Raw genomic sequence first — 24983 nt, forward strand, 5'->3', positions numbered from 1 at the left:
ATCCACAAATCTGGATTCAGGTGGTTCTGTCTGGTAAAACTTTTTCAGAGGCAAATGGCAGAAAACTCAACCTAAAGTCACTTACACTATAATGGAATTGGCTTGCAGTAAGGGATGGATCTTGCCAATATCAGAAGCAGCTGGCGTAAGTGGCTTGAACAAAGTCACTAAGATTCAGTTTCCCGGTGACAAGATGGCGGGAACAACCAGTCCTTGTATCTCGTCATCAAGTACAGCAGTGAAGGCTCTGACCCCAAACCCAAACATTCATCCTTATCTTGACTCTCACTGGGCTGGAAGGGATCCACACCTCCCCTGAATGAATCACTATGGTCAGGAGAATGCAATTTTTCTGATTGGCTAAGACCTATTTATATAAGCCAACTCTATCCAAAGGACATCATTTCCAGGGGAAATATGCATACAGTTTTTACCAGAAGTAGGTTAAGTGGGTGTTGGGCAATCAACACAAGAGAAAGTCCTCTTCACCCTATGAGGATGACTTTTAACTGAGCCGGGAATTTATTTACATGGTACTGTGATTGCCAGCGACATGAAAATATTGATATTTCCAATTGTGCACCTTACATCTTATTCTTCCCACCGCACTACCCCCACCATACTCACATACTTCATTTAACTGAAAGCTCTAGTTATAAGAGAGTCAGAAATATTCTATTGCCTTGTGTGTAGGCAAAACCTCAGATCAATAAAGGTGGAAAGCCCGTGTTATGCCCACAAGGGGAGAGAAGTGCCTCCAATACAACAATCCACTGGGTACCAGCAATTAATTTCTGCAGTGCTGGCTTGGAAAAACCCCTAGTGCTACTGGTTGCTTCATTCAGTTGTTCAGTTGTTCAGGATTTCACTAGCAATATTAACAGCACAGCCAGATTGTGTGTTCACTCAGGCTACTTATTTTCCTCCTCTTATGGTATTTTTTTTATCATATTTGGCTTAAATACTATCTCATTCTGCTACATTCCTTCCTCCATCCCTCCCCAAAGCTTTTCACTGATGCCTGCCTGATTAAAGGCCCCACATCTGATATCAACCTCAAACTTCCTTGATTCCTTAAAGTGAGTTATTCATTAACTGAACCTAAATTACTGGTTGTTGGGCAAATCTTCTAAGTCTTTCAAACTACAGATCTGCTCAGAGAGACTTCTGTAAATCTACTGCAGAAAGAAGTGAAACTTTGTGCCAGTTGTTAGCAGTAAGCAGAAGTCTGAGAGAGGGAGGAGAAGTTACTCATTTGCTCAATTCAGCATGGTGAGTCCAGGGGAGGGAATCAAGTGTACCTCGGGCTTGACGAGCCGCGCACCCGCTGCTCCCGAAGGGACAGCGCTGGGGCGACTGGCTGCTTCTGAGCATGGCTGTGGGTTCCCCCAGAATTGCTGTTAGGATCAAGCATTTTGCCATCTATTTCCTATGATGGCCAGAATTTCCTGTGCTAAGAGGTATGGCTGTCTTTTTTCCTGTCCTTTTGTTCAGCTAAAACAAAAGCTAATTAAAGTAAATGTCAGAAGCTGCAGTGAGGCAAAGGGTGGGCTTTGGGGCTGGGGCAGAGAAACTTCCAGGGGCTGGCTGATTACACACATAAAGTGCATTTGGGAATTGTGTGTCTAGCCATATATGCATGCTTTTCAGTTATCATAGAAAAAAAAAAGCCACCTCTCTGTGGATTATTAAAACATGTCTCTAGGCCTCTAGAGCAGAAAGCTGTGCTTCTAGACTCACAGAAGGTGCATTTTGTTTTACTCTATAAGAGTTTGGGCTTATTTCTATTTCATATTTTTATTTACCTCAAGAATCATTTTGCAACCAGCAAAGAAACTGATCCTCCCTATGCTTTGCAAAGAAAATTCAGTAGTATCATTACAGTCACTAGTTTGGACAGTCACCATTATTGTTTGCTGTTGCTGCAAATTTTTTCCCCTTGATAATTCAGACTCCTTACAAATCATAACTAAAGCTGGCCACTTTTTTTCTTTTTCAAATACATATTTATATTGCTGTAGTACTCAACAGCTGAATTCCATGACATTTATATATGTTTTCAATTTAAAGACTAGAAAAAACATACTTGGGGCATTATTGGAATTGGTCATGCAGTTGTTTAATGTATGAAATTTAAATGTAAATAGAGATACATTTAATATTGAATTTTCCTTGTAATTTGCAACTCTGGGTATGTTTTCTTATAAAACAAACCCAGAAAATTGGAATTAAAATTTTTTGATGAGATTTATATCAATTCCAGAGCACATATGTCTTACGAAGTCAGAATTTATAAATGAAAATTGATACCCCATGAAACCATTATGACAGATTACAAATTCTTGGTCTAGAAAGTTCATTAGATCTTTCCCTCATTCCTGATGAAGAGAAATGTTTCCTATCTATTAATGTTTGTGTTCTCATAATTTGCAATACATGTTCAAAATTAAGTAGATTTTTTTGAGCTCTTGTCTAAACAGGGCACCAAACCTATTTTTTGTGTATGCTTATGATAACAAGCCTGCTATACACTTAGACTGTATGAATTCTAGCAAAAACACCCAGGGCTGAGTCCTTTAGCATCACTTAGAATAACCCAGCCTCGGAGGCTTTGAGTAGAAGTGAAGTATAGCAACATGTCGCAGCATTGGGAGCCCAGAGACGTCCAGGGAACAATAGACATCTTGTGGGAAGGGTTGAAATGTATGCGGCCCATTCCCATGGGAACGTCTGCAGCGCTTTCACACTGTGTGAAAAAGATGCTCCTTGAAAAGAATCTTTAATCCTTTCTTTCAAGGGAAAATCTGAGAACTTTATTGAGAGTTTCTAGAACCCAAATGGGTCTAAGTTAGTCAGTGGGCGTTTTAAAACCAGGTAAATAAGATGGTAATTTTTGATGCACAGTAGTATTGTCCAAAGCATAATGTAAATAAATATTGCTATTATAGAATTTTCTGAGGTGACAAAACCAGAGAACATCCTAACCTGGAGTTGGAAGATAGTAACTAATTTCTTCAGAAACTGGTTTCCTAAGACAGTTATGTTTATTGAAATCCCCTCAAAGTGGTATTCCAATGGTCAGGCCATTGTCATCTGGTTCAGGTGTGTAACTAGTAGATTATGCTAAATGAAATCACATTTGAACCAGAAGACTTAATAGCCCAACTATTGGGATACCACTCCATGGAGTCAGAAAGAGTGTCCACAACTGAGCAACTGAATGTGCAAGCATGCACACACGCGCGCGTGCTCACACACACACACACACACACACACACACACACATGCATAACAGAGTAGACCAGCAATGTCTTATTAGCATGCATTCAATGTAGGTCACCTTGAAAAGTCATAAAGAACTTTTTCCTACAGTGCCCTGGAGGAAATAATACACTCCCTCCTTCCTAATAAACATGGGAGTGAGCACTGTGCTTAAGTAGAAAGTGCAGGTATTTGGATTACCTGGCCAAAAACATTTCTGAGATTCATTGTATTTCAGTCCCTTTCCACCCTGTAAAAAAATTCTCTCTCACTGTTTGGCTGTGGTGGGGGTAATGTCACAGTAAGGCTGTTTCTCCAGACAGAAATACGTCTTTGAAGAAATCACCAAGGACATTTGTAAGGCAGTGCATGAACTACCCAGATTTAAAACTGTGGGAGACTACAACTAGGGTATAAATAAAGCACAAATGGAAAAGACCTAGGCACCTTTAATGCTGTGAATTTAATCTTAGGTAGCAGCAGAGTCATTGTTAGTATTTAAAAGGTATGCCATGGGGATGCATTAACAGGAGAATAACCTACAAGAATAATTACATTATTAAAGATGTGATTGCTGTCACTATTTGTATGGTTGCTATACACCAGGTCTGTGCTAAATGCTTTATATAATCTCTTTAAACTCTCAACAACCCATGTCACCATCCTCAGGTGTAAATAAGGAACCTGAGGCTCAGGGAGGTTGAGTAATGTGCCCAGGTTTATCCTGCAGATAATGGCATAGCTGAACCCAGGTGTGTCCAGGTTCCCCCAACACTCCTCTCCGCTCTTATGTACTGGATTCTCATACTGTGTCCAACCCTGGACCCTAAGCTCATTTAAAACTAAACGAAAATTGAATAAAAACTGGTGATAAGTACCATGAATAATGAATAGAGGATGAAGAAGAGGGAAGATTAAAGAAATATAATCTCTTCCATTAAAAGAGAATAGAATACAGATACTTTATCAGTATCTATAAGCCAGAAAACCATCAAGGAGAAAACACATCTTATTCATGGATGTCTGGATTCTCTATTTTTATAAACTCTTCAAGGGGACAGTCCTCCAAGTGTGGATGGTATAAAAATGTGATTGACCACCAAGTGTTTAGGAAGATTTTTGAGGCCATTTTCCTGAAGCATAGGATCTGGTTCAGTGGCAGGTGTGTGGCTACCCTAAGTGGACACCTTTGTGGGGTAGTTCCCCTGGGGAGACGCCCACAGTGCCCACATCTTGGTGATCATGCAGGTCACACCTTTTTGTGTGCTTTGCCAGCAGATAGATAACTTCATGGGATGAGCAGACCTACTATAGGAAGCTAGGGAGACAGAATAATATAACTTGAAACCTGTCTTTTAAATGAATCATTAACTTGAAACAGTAAGAAAGGGTTTCAGGAACTTTTTCTCTTCTGGAGTATAAATAGATGAAGCAGGATTAGCATGTTCTGAGAGCTGGACTATAAAGAAAGCACCGAAGAATTGATGCTTTTGAATTGTGTTGTTGGAGAAGACTCTTGAGAGTCCCTTGGACTGCAAGATCAAACCGGTCAATCCTAAAGGAAACCGATCCTGAATATTCGTTGGAAAGACTGATGCTGAAGCTGAAGCTCCAATACTTTGGCCACCTGATTGAAAGAACTGACTCATTGGAAAAGACCCTGCTGCTGGGCAAGGTAGAAGGCAGGAGAAGGGGACGACAGAGGATGAGATGGTTGGATGGCACCACCGACTGGATGGGCATGAGTTAGAACAAGCTGCGGGAGTTGGTGATGGACAGGGAAGCTTGGCGTGTGGCAGTCCATGGGGTCTCAAAGAGTCTGACACAACTGAGTGACTGAACTGAACTGGAGTTTGCCGTAGCCTTTAAAGTATTAATGCCAATCTAATATGTCTGGTCCAAGAGACTTCTAGCAAATAAAATGGGAGAAAAGGGAGTGAAGGTATAGTATGCATCTTTGTTGAGTAAGTGTTCTGTTTATTAGCAACTTCGCCCATTCTGAAAGCTTCAACAATGTTACTCCAGAGGCAGAGCCAGACATGACTTCTTTAAGAGCTGTGGCTCATCCTGGACAAACACTCAGCTTTTCAAACCCTGTATGGGACATCTCCAGGGGGAGGGAAGTGTTAATTAAACTGCAATTCTTCCCCCCCTTCCGGAGGTTGAGAAAGGGCCCCCAGTGGGCGCGCCATTCACCTGTTCCTACTGAAGCCGTGGTCTCTGCATAGCTTTTCTTTCCCTCCATTCTTCTCAGGCAAAGTATAGATTTCCACGAACACAGGCAGTTTTGTTTTCGCTGTTAAAAACAACTCCGCTTTCCTGGAGCAGGCTGTTTCACCCCAGGAAACATAGCCTCTCGCTCAGAGGTAACTCTGCCCTGGGTGAGGCGCAGCCTGTCACCTGACCACTCCGGAGCTGCCGGTGGCAGATCGGGCTGCATTCCTAGAATTCTTCCGCCCGGCGCCACAATGAACAACTCCAGGTTCACTGAGCTGAGTGGATTCCACTCGCGGTGCCCTCGGACTCCGATGCCCACCCAGCCTCGAAATAGATCGCTGAGTACCCGCAAGCGCCCCTTTGAGGAGTGGCACGCAGGTAAAGCGCGTTTGCGGGGGCCAGCTGGGATTCCCGGAAATGTGTCCCCCATGCTGCAGAAACATTTCTCTTTTGGCGGTTCTAGCTCTCCAGGCAGAAACCCGACTTGCCAACCAACACCCGCTTAAGAAATGTAGACCGAAGAATGCGTACTCGGTCTTCAGACTAGGGTCTCTTATTAAAGATTAGGGAAAGAATTTAGGAGAGGCCAAGTCGGGGATAAAAAGGAATTTCGTAAGCCAGTTTTTGTAATACAGAAAGTACCAGATTTGGAGGCTGACCTACTTGGATGTGAATCTTGGCTCTGTCACCTGGGGCATGATATTTAACCTCCCCAGTCCTGTTTCCTCTTTGGTAATAGTATCTACCTGCAGGGTTGATGGGAGACCTGAGAAGCAAGTGTCCAGCAAAGAACTCGGTACAGAGGAAGTGTCCGTGTGTGTGTAAATACACGTGCTTCAGTGTGTGTACGGCAGTGCATACATCCACATACAGAGAAGTCACAGGACTGAGGCATTTATAAGAGTAGGAAGTTTCTCAGAAGATGAGGTAAATTTTGATTTGGCTCTAACCCTCTGCGCTGTTGCAAAGAGAGCAGTTCGAAAAGCTACACACCTGAGCAAAACACTGACTAGAGCTGCTGAAAGATAACCAACTTGCCTTGTTGATTCTTGTCCAGGAAAGGGCAGACGGGATGCAGGGAGCTCGTTAGATGAGGACGGATGGGAAGGGAGGCAGCTCAGTAATTATCATCTACAGTCATGTATGCACCTGAACCAGTCCTGAGAGGGCTTTGCCCTGGGAGATCAACTGCTTTCAATCCTGGCTCTGCAACTTACTCAGCAGATCCCCCTGGACTGCTTGTTTTCATCTCTGAACATCAGTTTCTCCTCTCATGGAACTGTCCTGAGAATTCAGTGACTCATTATTTGGGAAGCTCTTAGAGTAGTGGCTGACTCATGGTAAACACCCACTGAACACCAGCTGGTGGTGTCATTATTTTACAAAGTGCTTCTTTGTGTGTTATCTGCTTTGATCTTCAAAAAGACAAGATAGATTCCGTGTGCCTTGGACCCATTTTGCAAATGAGAAAACTGAGGCTTGGGAAAGGAAGAGCATGAAGCAAAGGTGCCACAGCTACTGAATAGCTGAGCTAGAATTTCAGTCTGGGTCCCCAGACAAGTAGGTGACCTAGTATGCACTGGGCACACATGCATTGAAGGAAACCTCTTCTAAAAGTTTTGGCTGAACACCATTTCCTGCACATAGCCATTTCCTTATTATTTTCCCCTAGGAGATATCTCTCTCCCTCATACTTCCCCAAACTTCCTTTTGTAGTCTTACGGGACATTTTTCTGGGTCATCCTTGTAATGTAGAATGTTTGGTACAAGTCTCCTGTCTCACTCCCTCACCCCTGGATGTGTGAATGTCTTCGTGTACAGCTGTGTGTTGAACAATGATGTTGCACACGGCAGACACGCAATTGGAAGCATGAGTGTGGGGCTTCACACCAGGGGCCACTGCAGGTGTAAAAAGAAAAGAAGGAACCCAGGAGAACCCTGTGGTTCTCCAGCATGTATTTCTGCTGCTTCTCAGAGCTCCAGCTCTGTGCTATGTCTGGGGCAGCTGAATCTGCTGCTGGAAGTGCCTGATATTGACCAACAAGCTGACTAGTCAAGATGAAGTCATTTCCATCCAGTGTTTTACTTTCCTGAATACTATTTCACGGAGACCCTGTCATTGCAAATGTCTGAGGCTGGCAGATAGGGAGAGCAGGGAGAAATCCAGGAAAACATCGCCCTAATTTTTCTTGTAGATACTGTAATTCACCCTTTCACATTTACCAGGGTGCAAAGTACTTTGTGGGCTTCCCAGGTGGTGTTAGAGGTAAAGAACCCACCTACCAATGTAGGTGATGTGAGAGACACTGGATTGATCCCTTGGTCAGGAAGAGCCCCTGGAGGAGAGCATGGCAGCCCACCCCAGTACCCTTGCCTGGAGAATCCTGTGAACAGAGGAGCGTGGTGGGCTACGGTCCATAGAGTCGCAGAGTGAGGCACGACCAAAGCGACTTAGCGCAGCACAGCACGAAATAGTTTGTAGGAGCCTCGTTCTCTGCTCACCCAGCCCCTGAAATCTTCCCACTGCTCTTGTTCTTTTCTCATCCTCTAAGCCTCTCTTCCTTGTCACATTTCTGCTCTTTGATTGCCGTAAATCCCAGGCTATAGATGGACAAGGATGCAGGGTCAGTGAAGGAGGGAAGAGGAATTCATTTTCTTGCTTTATGACCCTACCCATGTCTTTATCCTTAAATGTTAACTGTGCTCTCTATTCCTAACAGTTGCCTCACATGGAGCCTTATGTGTCATCATCAGTCCATGGTGATTATGAACTGGGAGCCTAGCTCTGGAGTCTGGGTCCAAATCCCAACTCTCCAATCTCCTAGCTCTGTATCTTGGACAAGTTATTTAATGCCTTGGGTTCCTCATCTATGGGCTTCCCCTGTGGCTCAGCTGGTAAAGAATCTGCCTGCAATGCTGGACACCTGGGTTTGATCCCTGGGTTGGGAAGATTCCTTAGAGAAGGGAAAGACTACCCACTCCAGGATTCTGATCTGGAGAATTCCATGGACTTTATAGTCCATGAGGTCACCAAGAGTCAGACATGACTGAGCGACTTTCATATACATACATACATACCTCATCTATAAAATAGGAATGACATATCCTCATAGCATCGTTATGAGGATTAAATGAGTTAGTGTTTACAAAGTATCCAGGGCCTGGCATATAGACAAACATATCTAAATATTGGGCCTCATTTTAGAAAAATGACACTCTCTACTTTCTATGGAGAAGAGAATAGCAGCCCACTCCAGTATTCTTGCCTGGGAAATCCCATGAACAGCGAAGCCCGGTGGGCTACAGTCCACGGGGCTGCAAAAGAGTCAGACACAGCTTAGCAGCTAAACAACAATAGTTTCTAAATATTTCTGAAGCTGGTAGATAGTGTAAAATGTGCATGTACGCAATACTGTCCTTGAAATCTCTTCAGGGGCCGATGAATTGCGCCATTTGGGATACTACTGATAGTTTCTTTGTTAAGTGCCTGATGAAGGATTTGGCTTGCATTTAGAGAGCATTCAGTATGGAAAGTATGTATCTTTAAACTTGAAAATTGCACTCAGCACCAGGGGAAGGGGAAGGTCTGAGACACCCAGGGGAGCAGCAGACTCTCCTTTTCACGCTTGTTCTGGGGACCACATTCAGACTGAAATGCTGGGCAGATCTGCCCGCTGCTTGTGTTCCAGAAATCACTCTCGGCTCTCCCTCTCTGCACACGTGGTGGCATTTTTAAGTTACCTGCATGTGTGAGGTGGCTCCATCCTCATGTAAACTGCAGGAGAGCCCACTGGCCTGAGACCAGAACAGTCCTGCCACAGCTACCCGGGGTCTTGAAGGAGTCTTGAACCTCCCTGGCTATGAAATGATTGCTCAGGTCTCTACTAGTGCAAATGACCTGTGGTGTTATGAAGCCCAGAAGGAAGCTGATGAGAATAATCAGTTATTCACTTGGTACCATCACCTTAATCTCTGTGGGCTGTTAACCGAGTAGAGACCACAATGGAACTTTATTATTTCAACGGCGGGAACAGAGGGAGGATTGCCAGACCCCCAGACCCTTCCTTTTCAGCCTTCATTGCAATATTCTCACCTTCAAGCTCTGTGTTCAAGTTCACGCTCGTGTTCTGTAGGGATTTATCTAGTGTCACACTCCCAGGCAGAATTCTTTATTTCACTGCCATTTGTTTAGAGAGTACATAAGAACTGAGGATTGAGATCACCTTCTGGATGGAGGTTCATGAAGCTTCTGTTGTCAATATAACATAGAAGCCCAGCCCAAAACGGTTAAGTTAGGCATCAGTTTCCACATCCAGGAAACAGATATTGGGTCTAAAAGGTGTTTCCTGTGTTCTCTTTTCCTTTCATTGCCCTTTTCTGTTTGGTTTCCATGAGAGTCTATTTGGGGAAATCTGGCAAGTGTTGGGCATATTTGCTGCCGGTCCACTTGTTTCCTGGTGGCAGGAAGAGAAGGAGAAGGATACAGAAAGGAGAAAAGTAGGTTCTTAAAAAGCTGCTTTTTAAGGGATCAAATTAAATTCTGGAAAAATAGAATCATCTTTGACAAGGCTTTTTGAGACAAAATAAGAAAAGGGTTCTTTTGAAGGTCATCAAGTCAAAATCTGTTATTCCATGCACATTTCCAAAAGTTTTTTTCTTTTCCTCTCTGTCTTCTGGGCACCATGTTCACATTCTGAGCTCATGACATTCAACTAATGGCTGTCTTGTGTCATTTCTTTCTCTTGCAGAGAGTGTCAAAGAAAACCTCAAAGCCTGGAGGAAAATGACCTTTCAAGGAATATGAAGTCTGTGGCCTGCCACATATTTTGGTCTCACTAACCTCTGCCGACTGAGATGCATGGCCCTGGGCCCGCAGGCAATTCACTGATCATCAGACCCCTCAGCATGCATCAACTGTTCAAACTGGTCTTGGGACAAAAAGACCTTTCGAGAGCCGGAGACCTCTTCTCCTTAGAGGACTCTGAGATTGAAGACAGCCTGACAGAAGCTTTGGAGCAAATCAAAATCATTAGCTCATCTTCGGTAAGTAAACTAGCTTGTAGACTAGGTCCCTGAAACAATCTATCCTGGAGCTAAATGGTTGCATGTATTCTGGGGGAAAAGATCTTTGCAGAGGAAAGAGGAAGGACCACTCAGGTTGGTCTCCCTTAACTCTGCCCTGTGGTTTAGTTGGCATCTAAGAAATAACACCAGGAAAGTCTTTGACCTGAGGGGGAGGGGGCAGTCAGACTACCTTTTGTCCCTTCATGGAGACCAGAACTCTGGAAATTGCAGGCCCGAGTGGAATTCTCAAAAGAAAAAAAAAAAAAAAAAGATTGTCTAAAAGTTGTTTCTGTATCCTTGAGTTGACATGGAGATGAGAGAGAGCAAATCTGAGGACAAGCAGACCCACGAAGCTGCATGGGAACATCAGTAAGCAAAGCAGGGTGTTGGGTGGGAGCTGAATAATGAAAGAAGGCAAGATGATACCGCCTGCCACGCAGGCAACATGAGACAAGGACAGCCATCACTCTACTGCCAGAAGTGACAGTTGCCCAGAGCTTAATAATGCTGATTCTGTTTACTTCCGTATAATCTCCATTTTTTAACCTTCTCCTTGCTCTTTTTTCTATATCCCCCCCATTTAATTCAACTCGCCCATTATTAGACCCTAATTGGGATCAGACAAATTTAAAATCTCCATCAACCCTCCCATTCTTTCACTTCTCCTCAATGCCAAGATTCTATATCCTGAAGGCACGTCTCAAAGAGAGTGGCTGTAGCGTGCCCAAGGTGGCTTGATGTTGACCTTCTTGGTTGTACTTAGAGATTGGTCCCATTTCAAAGGCCAAGACCACCTAGCATCCCCTCCCATCCTCTCAGCTCAACAGCTTTCCCCAACACTTGGCACAAACATGTACCAGGCAAAGGAAAGAGACTGGACTTGAGCCATAAAATACTGAATAGCAAATATGTACATATTTCAGAGATAACAGCTTTCTTCCATATCATAATGAAAAGATGTTTAAAAGGCATGATAGCAACCGGTGCAGCTTCCTCCTCAAATCTGTCAGCATGTTCTCTTTTTGGCTGCCACTAACATGCCAAGTCCCCCCAGTGACCAGTGAAGTCATTGCCTAAACAGTCTTCTTTTCTCAGGTAAGGTCTTTGACAGCAATTATGTGTCCAGAAAATTAATCAACTTAGTCTGACTAAAAAAGAAAAAAAAAACAAAGCATTTCTCTGGTACATTTCTACTTTCTGGGTAGGATGTGCATGCTATTTCCAGCAACCCCTTCCTTCACATTCCTCTGGAAAGAAATTGGCTGAATATACTACAGATTTCATCTAATAGAAAATGTGTATATGCATGTGTATACAAATACGTATGTCTGTATCTGTATTTCCCTGAAGCCTATTTCCACTAGAGGTCACTAGTGTCAACGATTTCTTTTGTTTCTTCATCAATTGCTTTGTCTCACAGACGACAAATTCAGAATTTTAGGACTGGCGAGTTCTATTATGTGTCCCCACCTTTAACCATTATGGCTGGTACCTCCTTTGTCTTCAAGAGCATTGTTCATCCTTTAAGCCCTCCACTCAGCATCCCAACCAGACTAGTAGGTCTGGAGAGCTAGTGGTTCTCCTGTGATCCTCATTTACTAACTTCTGTCACACCCCATTTCTTCTGTTCTGTTTGTACCAGGTGGTAAAGAATCCACCTGCCAGTTTTTAAATGTAGGGATCATGTTGATCAATCCAACTTTTAAGTTGCTTATCGATTCTACTTAAAAATATGTCCCTGTTAGCATTCCTTCTTTCTCCCTTCCTTTAAAAGCCAGTTCAAGTTTCATTGTTCCTGAAACAATTTCTAGTGTGTCTAGTTCTTCGTGACTCCTTCTTTCCAAAAAGACTTAATTACCCTTTTGCATTATAGTCTGTTCTTATAGAAAGTTATCTATTCATATATCCTCAAATGTGATCTCTACATAGGAGAATCCCAAATCTATGTTTTCAGCCTTCACATCTCTTGCTAAACTTCAAGCTCATACTAATTGATATCCATCACCTCAAATTCAATATATCTAAACCTGAAGTTATCACGTTTCTTCCATTTAGACTACCTTTTCCCTAGATCTCCAGGTTTGAAACGTGGAGTCATTCTTGACCTCTTTCTCTCACTCTCTCCTTTCCCTATGAGTTCTGTAGCACTGCCTGAGAAATGCCTCTTCATCTGCTCCTTCTGTTCTCTTCCCACTGCTATCATCTTGGTTTAGGCTTTCAAACCAATTGATCTCCCTGCCTTGGGCCTTGCCTTTCTCTAGTTCAATCTACTAACAATTACCAGCTTAAATTTCCCAAGCCAGATTTTGTTACATGTCTCTCCATTGTTCATGCCTTTTCCAAGATGCCTCAGTGACTGTGACATTCAGTGACTAATACCAGCAATTAAAGCCCTGAATCACAGTGCCTACTCTGTGGTTTTTTCCTTGTAGCTGCATCCCATCCTTCCGTTATAACCAAGACCCACTAAATATTTCTTCTTAGACCTTTCCTAATGACCTTGCATCTCAGTAATCAATTCTACCTCTCAGTTCAATTCAGTCGCTCAGTTGTGTCCGACTCTTTGTGACCCCATGGACTGCAGCATGCCAGGCCTCCCTGTCCATCATCGGACTCCCGGAGTTTACTCAAACTCGTGTCTATTGAATCAGTGATGCCATCCAACCATCTCATCCTCTGTCTTCCCCTTCTCCTCTCACCTTCAATCTTTCCCAGCCTCAGGGTCTTTACAAATGACTCAGTTCTTTGCGTCAGTTCCTCTTTATAAACATAAAACTGAAAGCGACCTTCTAAATTGTCTTTACCAACTTCCTTCCAGCAAAGAAATCCCTCTTTAGGATTCTTGACAACCAGGTGGCCTCTCCTTCTATTTTTGCACTGATGAGAACACGCTAGGTTTCTGACTTTTTTCCTTGCTTCTCCATTTTCCTTCAGTAAATTGTCCCTTTCCATTGCATGAACCCTTCCTTGATGGGGTCTTGAATCAAGGTTCTCTACCTTGCCCTTGCCAGGGAAGGAGGAAAGCAAGCGTGGGGGACACCTGACCCAAGATATGCCAATCAGATTTTCTTTCCCAGTGATTCTAGGAAGGAAATTAGCAAAGGGTGAGTTATAATGATGATGATGGTATTCCAAAGAGACAGTCCTCACTTTCTGCCCTTCTGTGACTATAGCTGCCTCAGTCATTGCCTTTCTAAGGCTAAGTACTACAAATTCCCCTTGAAATCTGTCAGCCACCTCTTATCTTTTAATTATTTTATTTATTTTGCTTCAGTTTATCCAGATTTTTTCTGCTGTTTATGATCAAAGAATCCTAACAAAGAGATAGCTTGTTCTACTGTTGGAAGGTGAAATTGTTAGTGTGTTCTTCCTTTTGGTCTAATAAAATCTTTCTCTTTATGAATATTTTCTGTCTATTATCCTTTAGTCTGGTCTCTGCCCTTAACAATCAAGAGAATTAAACCTCTGTTGCTACAAGAAGAACTTTAAACACATGCAGGTAGGTATCAAGTCTCACCTCTGGCTTCTATCTTCCCAGTTGACTATCCTTACAGTCCTTATATTTTCCCCTGACAAAGGAAGGCCCTGTAGCAGAGAAAAGTTACACCAGTCTCTGGTCTGAAAACACAATTTTGTCAGTACATGAGAAATGCTATTTAAATCATGCTGTCAGAAATATAAAATAGCATGCTGACTTAGTGATTTATAATGAAAAGTATAACGCATGTCCATCAGAATTCTTGTGTGTTCCATGCTGTTCTCGCTAAGTCTGTTTGCTCAGTCTGTCTCTGTTACTGACTGGGCTTCTTCCTCCTGTATTTTAATCATATTTCAGCCCTACCTCCCTGAGATTGCATCTAACTCAACTGTAAAGTCACCCATGTACAGGTTGTGCCTCGGGTAGGCCTGCAGGGTGGTTTGTCTAATCCTCACAGGGCAATCTCTTTTCCAGGCTCTTGGAGGCTGCCTCATTGTAGCTCCCAAGGATTGTCTACATCCTCAGCATTCTGGGTACCTTCCCCTGGAATCTTTTATATTTATTATTGTAATTTATCATTGCCTGCTACTTGAACCAATTGTTTGAAATAGTTGCTGATACTAGTCAGCTGCTTTTTTCTAAAGCTTCTTTTGACATGGTACAGTTGGCCACATTTATCCTGTGATATGCCAAGACCCTCAGGTTGAATCAAGACTTGAAATTAGACAACTTGAAAAAAATGTTAAGTATATTCTGTCACATTTTAAACTATTGAAATAATATTCTTGTCTCATTCTAGAATATCTATACCTTTGAAGAAACTATGATTCTGGGAATTCCCTGGTTGTCCAGTGGTTAGGACTCTGTACTTTCACTGTCAAGGGTCCAGGTTTGATCCCTAGTCAGGGAACTAGGATCCCACATGCTGAGTAATGTGGCCAAATTAAAGAAAAAACAAACAAACAAACAAACCGTGATTCTGTCCAGTACATTAGTTATCATTCCCAGCTTTGTATATTCTAGACATTTAGTAAGCAAGCCTTTAGTCCTTCCCCCAAAGTCACTCACAAAAGAATTGAACATCACTAGATTCTGCTCTGCAGCCCATGCATCAGTTATTCCAAAACAGAGCTGGAAAATATTTTATCTTTAGGCTTGCTTTGAGAAAATGACTTATTCAGAATTCTAAGTTCCCAAATATGCCTTTAAGTTTTGTCTTTTCATTTCAAGTCCTTTCTGGAATACCCTTACCTAATAATTCATTTCTTCTCCTACTAGGTTTTCCTTCCAGATTCCTCAGGTCAGACTGTCTCCCTGTCCACTTAGCCTCTTCTCACGCTCTCAACACCACCTTTCCTTTGATGCCCACTCATACCTAGTTGATCTACCCACCTTCCAGTTCTCTTCAATTTTTTTTAACAATAAAAAATGCTAAGTACACAAAAACACCCAATTTAAGAAATGAAACAGAATTGTTGTCACCTGCATGTTTCTCTCTTCCCCTGCAATACTCCTCCCTTTCCTCTCTTAAGGTAACCAATATCCTGTTGTGGCATTAATCCATGTGTGTTTTTATTTCTTTGCTACATATGCATGGCTCAAAAATGATTTATAGCATTGTAGTTCATGTACTTTATATAAATGATGTAATAGGGCTCAATATTATGTCCTTGGGGTTTATCTACGTCAGTATGTGTAGTCCCAATTCATTTGTTTTCAGTGCAATAGAGTGTTCCATCACATGCCACAGTTTACTTACCCAGGCTTTTTTTGATGCATATTCACTATTCTAACAGTGCCACAGTGAACATTCTTATAATTAACAATTGTGGCAGCTGTGCTTAATATCTGTTGTATACAATCAGTAGTGAAACAACTAATTTCAGGGTTTCATATATACTTTCTATTTTCTGATAAACCACCAAATTGCTCTCCAATATGGTTTCACCAGTTTACACTCTGATCAGTCATGTATAAGAGTTTCAGGGGATTTATTTCCTGATCAATACTTGCTTTTATCAGATTTTTAAAATTTCTGTCTGTTTAAGTGAAGCAGTATCTGATTGATATTTAATCCTGCAGTACTTTCATTATTGAGGAGCCTGACCACTTTTTCATGTATTTATTTGCTATTTGCATTTAAATTTCCTTTTCGGTAAAATACTTCCTTTGTGCATGTTGCACGCCTCTTATTCCTCAAGTATAGCTTGCCTTTTACTGTAACATCTTGATATTCAATAGGATAAGTACCCTCAAAGTCTTTCTTTAAAACTTCTTGATTCATTTCTGTTCTTTAATAATTTTGCATAAGCTTCTCAAGTTTTGTGAATATTTCTGTCAGTATCTTGATTGGAATTTTATTATATCTATAGATTAATTTGAAGTAAATTAACAACTTTATGGTACTATTTTTTTTATCTTTAGATACTGTGTATCTGTCCATTTATTTAGATCTTCAATATCTTTTAATAAGGTTTTATGATTTTTTCCTCAAGGATCTTGAGTCTTATATATCTTTTTAAAAATGCAATATCCAATATGCAAAACAGAAAAAGAGACACAGAAGTACAGAACAGACTTTTGAACTCTGTGGGAGAAGGTGAGGGTGGGATGTTTCAAAAGAACAGCATGTATATTATCTATGGTGAAACAGATCACTAGCCCGGGTGACATGCATGAGACGAGTGCTCGGGCCTGGTGCACTGGGAGGACCCAGAGGAGTCGGGTGGAGAGGGAGGTGGGAGGGGGGATCGGGATGGGGAATACGTGTAACTCTATGGCTGATTCATGTTAATGTACGACAAAACCCACTGAAATGTTGTGAAGTAATTGGCCTCCAACTAATAAAAGAAAAAAAAAAAAAAAGAAAAAGAAAAAAAAAAAAAAAAGAAATTAACCACCAAGCTTGGCAAAGTAAAAAAAGGAAGGAGGAACTGGGTGCTCGATGGTTCTGTTGGGTTGCCAGCTTAACCAGTCCAGAATGTGCCTGCTTCAGTATTCCATATTATGTGGGGTAATAAATTAAGCTATATTTAAAAAAAAAAAAAGGCTAGTGGGCAATTTAAAATATAACAATTTAAAATGATTAAATTTATTATATTATATTATATATTATATATATTATAAATAAAAATAAATTTATTAAAGAAAAAAAATTTATAAATATTTTCTATTTTTAGCCAAAGTTATAAATGGTACCCTTTTAATAATTATATTTTCCAACTATTTTTGAGAATTATAGCATAAATGACACTGTATAGTAATAGTATGTCCAATAAGCTCCCTCAGCTCTCTTATTGCCTGTAATTTTTTCCATTTATTCAACAAATATTTATTAGGCACCTACTATGTGCTAGAGACTTCTATGCTGGGGACATAGGAGTAAACGAAGCAGACAAAAATAAACCTGCCATCATAATGTATTTAATTGGGTGAGACAGAAATAAAATAAATAAGGAAAATATATAGTATATAAGAAGATAAGAAAATATGCAGAATAATAAAACAAAGAATGGGAACATAAGATTAGAGTTTTGAAAATAATTAAGTAGGGCAGACAGGCTATACTAAGAAGCTAACATTTAAGCAAAACTTCAAGGAGATGAAGGAGCATTACCTGTGGTTACCTTCAGGAAATCATTCTGGGTAAAGGAACCATCAAGTCAAAGGTCCTTTGGTTGAGGGCAGCCTAAAGTTTTTGAGGAACAGAAAAGACATCAATGTGCTATTAGCAGAGGAAGCAAAGTGGGAAAATCATAGATTAGGTCAGAAGGGAAAGGCAGCTGGATCACTTAGGACCTTGGGCGAAGAGCTGGAGAATTCTGATCAGAGAAGTAATACAACCTACCTTCACTTTTCCTGTTTTGAGAAGAGCCTGCAAAAAAGGCCAAAGTGGAACAGGGAGGCCAATTAACATGCTTCTACAATAATCTGGATATAGGAAACAACAGAGACTCTTGGAGTAATAGAGGTGACAAGAAGTGTTCAGATTCTGGATATGTTTTGAAAATGGAGCAAACAGGATTCACTGATACGGGTATAACATGTAAAAAGAGAGAGAAAGAGAGGTGGGGAGGGTTTGAAGATTTCAGGCCTGAAAACTAGAATGATACAATTGTTGTTAAGCAAAGCAGAGAGGACTGGGAAAACAGATTTGGGGGAGGGGTGGGAAGGATCAGGGTTCTTCAGACACATAAAGTCTGAGCTGTCAGACATCCGAGTGGTGATAAAGTGTAGACACTTGGATGTATGCATCTGGAGGTGAGGAGAGAGGTCTGGGTTGGACATTTTAATTCTGGAATTCATCCTCCTTGAGACTAGGATCACCAAGGGAGTCAGTGTAGACAGAAAAGAAGCAAGTCCATAGACTGAGCCTGGTGCTCAAACATCAAGAAAATGATGAAGCAGGACAAATAAAGTTGACTGGAGGAAGGCTCAGAGAAGGAGGAAGAAAGTCAGAAGACCTCGATGTCCTAAGAGCCAAGTGGAGACACTATCAAGGACAGAGGGATGCCAAACCCTGCCGATAGGTCCCGTGAGGGGGGGACTGAACGCTGACCATTATTCCAGCACATGAAGGTCCCTGCAGCGTGACAAATGCGTTATCATTGGACAGAGAGGAGTGAGAGCTGGGTTGGAGTTAAAGACAGAATGGGAGGAGATCTGAAGAAAACAAACTACGGACACTGCATTTTCCTACTGAAAGGAGTCGGGAAATGGAGTGGTAATTAAAAACAATAAGGAGTCCAAGAAAGGATTTTGTTTTCATTTATTTTTATTAGTTGGAGGCTAATTACTTTAAAATATTGTAGTGGTTTTTGTCATATACTGACATGAATCACCCATGGATTTACATGTATTCCCCATCCCGATCCCCCCTCCCACCTCCCTCCCCACTCCATCCCTCTGGGTCTTCCCAGTGCACCAGCCCCGAGCACTTGTCTCATGCATCCAATCTGGGCTGTTTCACCCTTGATAGTATACTTGTTTCAATGCTATTCTCTCAGAACATCCCACCCTCTCCTTCTCCCACAGAGTCCAAAAGTTTGTTCTGTACATCTGTGTCTATTTTTTGTTTTGCATATAGGGTTATCATTACCATCTGTTTAAATTCCATATATATGTGTTAGTATACTGTATTGGTCTTTATCTTTCTGGCTTACTTCACTCTGTATAATGGGCTCCAGTTTCATCCATCTCATTAGAACTGATTCAAATGAATTCTTTTCAATGACTGAGTAATATTCCATGGTGTATATGTACCACAGCTTCCTTATCCATTCATCTGTGATAATTCATGTCAATGTACGACAAAAACCACTACAATATTGTAAAGTAATTAGCCTTCAACTAATAAAAATAAATGAAAAAAAAAATGGGCCAAAGAACTAAACAGATATTTCTCCAAAGAAGACATACAGATGGCTAACAAACACATGAAAAGATGCTCAACATCACTCATTATCAGAGAAATGCAAATCAGAACCACAATGAGGTACCATTACACGCCAGTCAGAATGGCTGCTATCCAAAAGTCTATAAGCAATAAATGCTGGAGAGGGTGTGGAGAAAAGGGAACCCTCTTACACTGTTGGTGGGAATGCAAACTAGTACAGTCACTATGGAGAACAGTTGGAGATTCCTTAAAACCTGGAACTAGAACTGCCATATGACCCAGCAAGCCCACTGCTGGGCATACACACTGAGGAAACCAGATCTGAAAGAGACACGTGCACCCCAATGTTCATCGCAGCACTGTTTATAATAGCCAGGACATGGAAGCAACCTAGATGCCCATCAGCAGACGAATGGATAAGGAAGCTGTGGTACATATACACCATGGAATATTACTCAGCCGTTAAAAAGAATTCATTTGAATCAGTTCTAATGAGATGGATGAAACTGGAGCCCATTAAACAGAGTGAAGTAAGCCAGAAAGATAGAGACCAATACAGTATACTAATGCATATATATGGAATTTAAAAAGATGGTAGCAATAACCCTATATGCAAAACAGAAAAATAGACACAGATGTACAGAACAGACTTTTGGACTCTGTGGGAGAAGGAGAGGGTGGGATGTTCTGAGAGAAGAGCATTGAAACAAGTATACTATCAAGGGTGAAACAGCCCAGGTTGGATGCATGAGACAAGTGCTCAGGGCTGGTGCACTGGGAAGACCCAGAGGGATGGAGTGGGGAGGGAGGTGGGAGGGGGGATCGGGATGGGGAATACATGTAAATCCATGGGTGATTCATGTCAATGTATGGCAAAAACCACCACAATATTTTAAAGTAATTAGCCTCCAACTAGTAAAAATAAATGAAAAAAATAAAAAATAAAGAAGAGAGAAACAAATTCTTTGGAACTTTTTATATATACAATCATTATCTTAAAATAATGATGGCTTTATTTCTTCCTTTTCAATTCTTATGGCTTTTATTTGATTCTCTGTCTCATCCTGACTAGCTCTCGAGAACAATGCTGAATAGAATGAGGATAGTGGATATGCTTTTTTCCTTCTTTAAAAGGAACTTTCTAAATTTTCAGTGTAAATATAATGTTTGCTCCAGGCTTTTGGTTAATGCCTTTTATCAGATTAAAAAGGTTTCCTTTTATTCCTATTTTTCTAACAATTGTTAAAGTTTATTAAGTGCTTCTTCTGCTCTTTTAATATAATCCTATTTTCCCTTTTAATTTCTTAATGTGGTGAACTGCAGTAATAGATTTTTAAATATAAAACCACTGTTGTGCTCCTAGGATAAAGTAAAATTTTACATTTATTTTAATACATTTCCTGATTTGATTTGATATTTTCAAAAAAGTTTTGTCCCTGGTGGCTCAGATGGTAAAGAATCTGCCCATATTGCAGGAGACCTGGGTTCAGTTCCTAGGTTGGGAAGATTCTCTGGAGAAGAGAATGGCAACCCACCCCAGTATTCTTGCCTGGGAAATCCCATGGACAGAGGAGCCTGGCAGATTCCTACAGTCCGTGGGTTCACAAAGTTAGACATGATTGAGGGACTAACACTTTTTTGGAACAGTAAGGTTGGCCTATAATTACCCTCTCTTCTACTAATTTTACCTGACTTGGGTATCAAGGTATAAATACTAGTCTCATAAAATGAATTGGGAAATGTCTCACATTTCTATGATTTACAACAATTTTATCAGATGGTGATGATCTATTTCTTGATCCCATCAGTTCAGTTCAGTCAGTCAGTCCTGTGCAACACTTTCCAGTCCCATGGACTGCAGCATGCCAGGCTTCCCTGTCCATCACCAACTCCCGGAGCTTGCTCAAACTCATGTCCATCAAGTTGGAGATGCCATTCATCCATCTCATCCTCTGTCGTCATCCCCTTCTCCTCCTGCCTTCAATCTTTTCCAGGATCAGGGTCTTTTTCAGTGAGTCAGTTCTTTGGATCAGGTGGCCAAAGTATTGGAGTTTCAGCTTTAGTATCAGTTCTTCCAATGAGTATTCAGGACTGATTTTCTTTAGAAAGTGATAAAATCCTCTGGGCACCATGAAGTTTTTTGTTTGTTGGTTTGGTTTTTATTTTTTTGGTAGATTTTTAAGGTACTTTTTCAGTTTCTTTGAAGAAAATGAAAGAATTTTTGCTTCAGTCACTTTTGGTAAAATATAATTTCTAGAAAATTGTGCATCATATCTGAGTCTTCAGATTTATTGGCATAAAAATGTTTGTGTTATTCTTATTTTTTGTATTTGACTGCATCTGTATTTAAATGCTCTTTTTCACTGTTGTCTTTCATCAAAATTTTCAGTTTTGTCTTTTTTATAGCTTTTTGTTTATTAATCATCTGTCAGATCTTTTTTCTTTTTATTTTCTTTTATTTATTTATTTATTTATTTTTTATTTTTCAGTGGGTTTTGTCATACATTGATATGAATCAGCCATACCAAATTCTTTTTTAGTGCTTATGATTTTCCTTTCTGTTCTTTCTCGGATTGTATTCTGCTTTTTTCTCCCAACCCCTTCAGGATTTTTTTTTACATCTTACTTTTTAATATGAGCATTTAAGACCACAAATTTCTTGTTAAGTACTACTTAGCTTCATCCTACAAGTTTTTGAGACATAATATTTTCATTAAGAAATCTAAATTTTAATTTTGATTGTGATTTCCTCTTTGTCACATAAATTAGAAGTTTGTGGCTTAATTCCTCAGAGAATGTTTGTAATCTTCTGTTGTTGAGTTAAAATTTAACTGCCCTGTAGTCAAAGAATGTGAGCTGCATGATATCAATTGTTTGGAAATGGTTGACTTGCTTTGTAGCATAGTTTATGGCTTATTTGTGGACATAATAATAGCTAATGATTAAGTAGCACTTGCTTTGTTCCAGGAACCCTTCTAACAGCTTGTTGTTGCTGTTTTAGTCGCTGCTCAGTCGTGTCTGACTCTGTAGCCCGCCAGACTCCTCTGTCCATGGGATTTCCCAGGCAAGAATACTGGAACGGGTTGTCATTTCCTCCTCCAGGGCATCTTCCTGAGCCAGAGTCTCCTGTGTCTCCTGAATCACAGTCAGATTCTTTACCCGCTGAGCCATGGGGGAAGCCCAAAAGTGTGAAAGTGCTAGTCTGAAAGAAATTGCAAAGAAATGAATTCATGTCGTGCATAAGATTTTCTTTAAGGCATGATATAATTCAAAATTAAATGGCAAATTTTTCTCTTTCTTCATAATGGTAGGTCTTATAGACATTTTTTTTTTTTACATTTGATGAATTGCAATGAATTTGTCTAAAGCTATGCAATAGCTCTATTTTCCTATTATCACAAGGAACTTGGAACACTTTCATGTCCATCTTGCATATTCTTAAGCAGCATGTTTATGCTACCTTGTTTAATGCCCTCAAAACTATTCTTTAAAATTACTGATTTTTTTTAAATTCAGCCAAAGCTTACTTTGAGTACCTAGTGTTTCCTTGTTTCTTTTCTCACATTCCTTTTTTTTCCATTTATTTTTATTAGTTGGAGGCTAATTACTTTACAATATTGTAGTGGTTTTTGCCATATATTGACATGAATCAGCCGTGGATTTACATGTGCTCCCCATCCCGATCCCCCCTCCCACCTCCCTCTCCATCCCATCCCTCTGGGTCTTCCCAGTGCACCAGCCCTGAGCACTTGTCTCATGCATCCAACCTGGGCTGTTTCACCCTTGATAGTATACTTGTTTCAATGCTATTCTCTCAGAACATCCCACCCTTGCCTTCTCCCACAGAGTCTAAAAGTCTGTTCTGTACATCTGTGTCTCTTTTTCTGTTTTGCATATAGGGTTATCGTTACCATCTTTCTAAATTCCATATATATGTGTTAGTATACTGTATTGGTCTTTATCTTTCTGACTTACTTCACTCTGTATAATGGGCTCCAGTTTCATCCATCTCATTAGAACTGATTCAAATGAATTCTTTAATGGCTGAGTAATATTCCATGGTGTATATGTACCACAGCTTCCTTATCCATTCATCTGCTGATGGGCATCTAGGTTGCTTCCATGTCCTGGCTATTATAAACAGTGCTGCGATGAACATTGGGGTGCACGTGTCTCTTTCAGATCTGGTTTCCTCAGTGTGTATGCCCAGGAGTGGGATTGCTGGGTCATATGGCAGTTCTAGTTCCAGTTTTTTAAGGAATCTCCACACTGTTCTCCATAGCGGCTGTACTAGTTTGCATTCCCACCAACAGTGTAAGAGGGTTCCCTTTTCTCCACACCCTCTCCAGCATTTATTGCTTGTAGACTTTTGGATAGCAGCCATTCTGACTGGTGTGTAATGGTACCTTGTGGTTCTGATTTTCATTTCTCTGATGATGAGTGATATTGGGCATCTTTTCATGTGTTTGTTAGCCATCTGTATGTCTTCTTTGGAGAAATGTCTGTTTAGTTCTTTGGCCCATTTTTTGATTGGGTCATTTATTTTTCTGGAATTGAGCTGCAGGAGTTAAGTTGCTTATATATTTTTGAGATTAATCCTTTGTCTGTTTCTTCATTTGCTATTATTTTCTCCCATTCTGAGGGCTGTCTTTTCACCCTGCTTATAGTTTCCTTTGTAGTGCAAAAGCTTTTAAGTTTCATTAGGTCCCATTTGTTTATTTTTGCTTTTATTTCCAATATTCTGAGAGGTGGGTCATAGAGGATTCTGCTGTGATTCATATCGGAGAGTGTTTTGCCTATGTTCTCCTCTAGTAGTTTTATAGTTTCTGGTCTTACATTTAGATCTTTAATCCATTTTGAGTTTATTTTTGTGTATGGTGTTAGAAAGTGTTCTGGTTTCATTCTTTTACAAGTGGTTGACCAGTTTTCCCAGCACCACTTGTTAAAGAGGTTGTCTTTTTTCCATTGTATATCCTTGCCTCCTTTGTCGAAGATAAGATGTCCATAGTTTTGTGGATTTATCTCTGGGCTTTCTATTCTTTCCATTGATCTATATTTCTGTCTTTGTGCCAGTACCATACTGCCTTGATGACTGTGGCTTTGTAATATAGTCTGAAGTCAGGCAGGTTGATTCCTCCAGTTCCATTCTTCTTTCTTAAGATTACTTTGGCTATTTGAGGTTTTTTGTATTTCCATACAAATTGTGAAATTATTTGTTCTAATTCTGTGAAAAATACTGTTGGTAGCTTGATAGGGATTGCATTGAATCTATAGATTGCTTTCCACCATTCCTTTTTAAAAAATTATTTTCTTCTTTTTGCCTTCTGAATCCAAATTCCTACTTTCTGAAGTATACATTTTGAAGTCCCCTCAGTGAAGTTCTGTTAGAAACAAATTTTCTCAATGTTTTTCTGTTTTCTAGACTTTTTGTCTTCATTTTGCCTTTAATTTTGAATAATTTTCTGGATATACACTTCTAGATGCTTAGCCTTTTATTCCTTAGTAATCTCTACTATTGCTGTTGTGAAATCTGCTGTCAATTTAATTGTCATTCCTTTATGCATAGTC

The 24983-nt window shown here is 40.5% G+C and overlaps 1 protein-coding gene across 7 annotated transcripts in view; it reads left to right on the top strand.

The window, feature by feature from the left end:
* Nucleotides 1-1132: 1132 nt before the first annotated feature.
* The window catches only part of VEPH1 (ventricular zone expressed PH domain containing 1), a 313627-nt gene continuing 289776 nt past the window's right edge, over nucleotides 1133-24983 (top strand). For 5 of the 7 annotated variants that reach the window (XM_065943247.1, XM_065943248.1, XM_065943243.1 and 2 more), the window contains exons 1-2: nucleotides 1133-1272; nucleotides 10227-10521. In XM_065943247.1, the coding sequence (XP_065799319.1) occupies nucleotides 10333-10521 (189 nt within the window). In that variant the 5' untranslated portion in view covers nucleotides 1133-1272; nucleotides 10227-10332. Of the gene's footprint in view, nucleotides 1273-1308; nucleotides 1461-5727; nucleotides 5857-10226; nucleotides 10522-24983 lie in introns of those variants that run through there. The other 2 variants (XM_065943244.1, XM_065943245.1) reach the window with 2 other exon arrangements.

The sequence above is a fragment of the Muntiacus reevesi genome, chromosome 8, assembly GCF_963930625.1.
Source record: "Muntiacus reevesi chromosome 8, mMunRee1.1, whole genome shotgun sequence".
Classification (NCBI taxonomy): domain Eukaryota; kingdom Metazoa; phylum Chordata; class Mammalia; order Artiodactyla; family Cervidae; genus Muntiacus; species Muntiacus reevesi.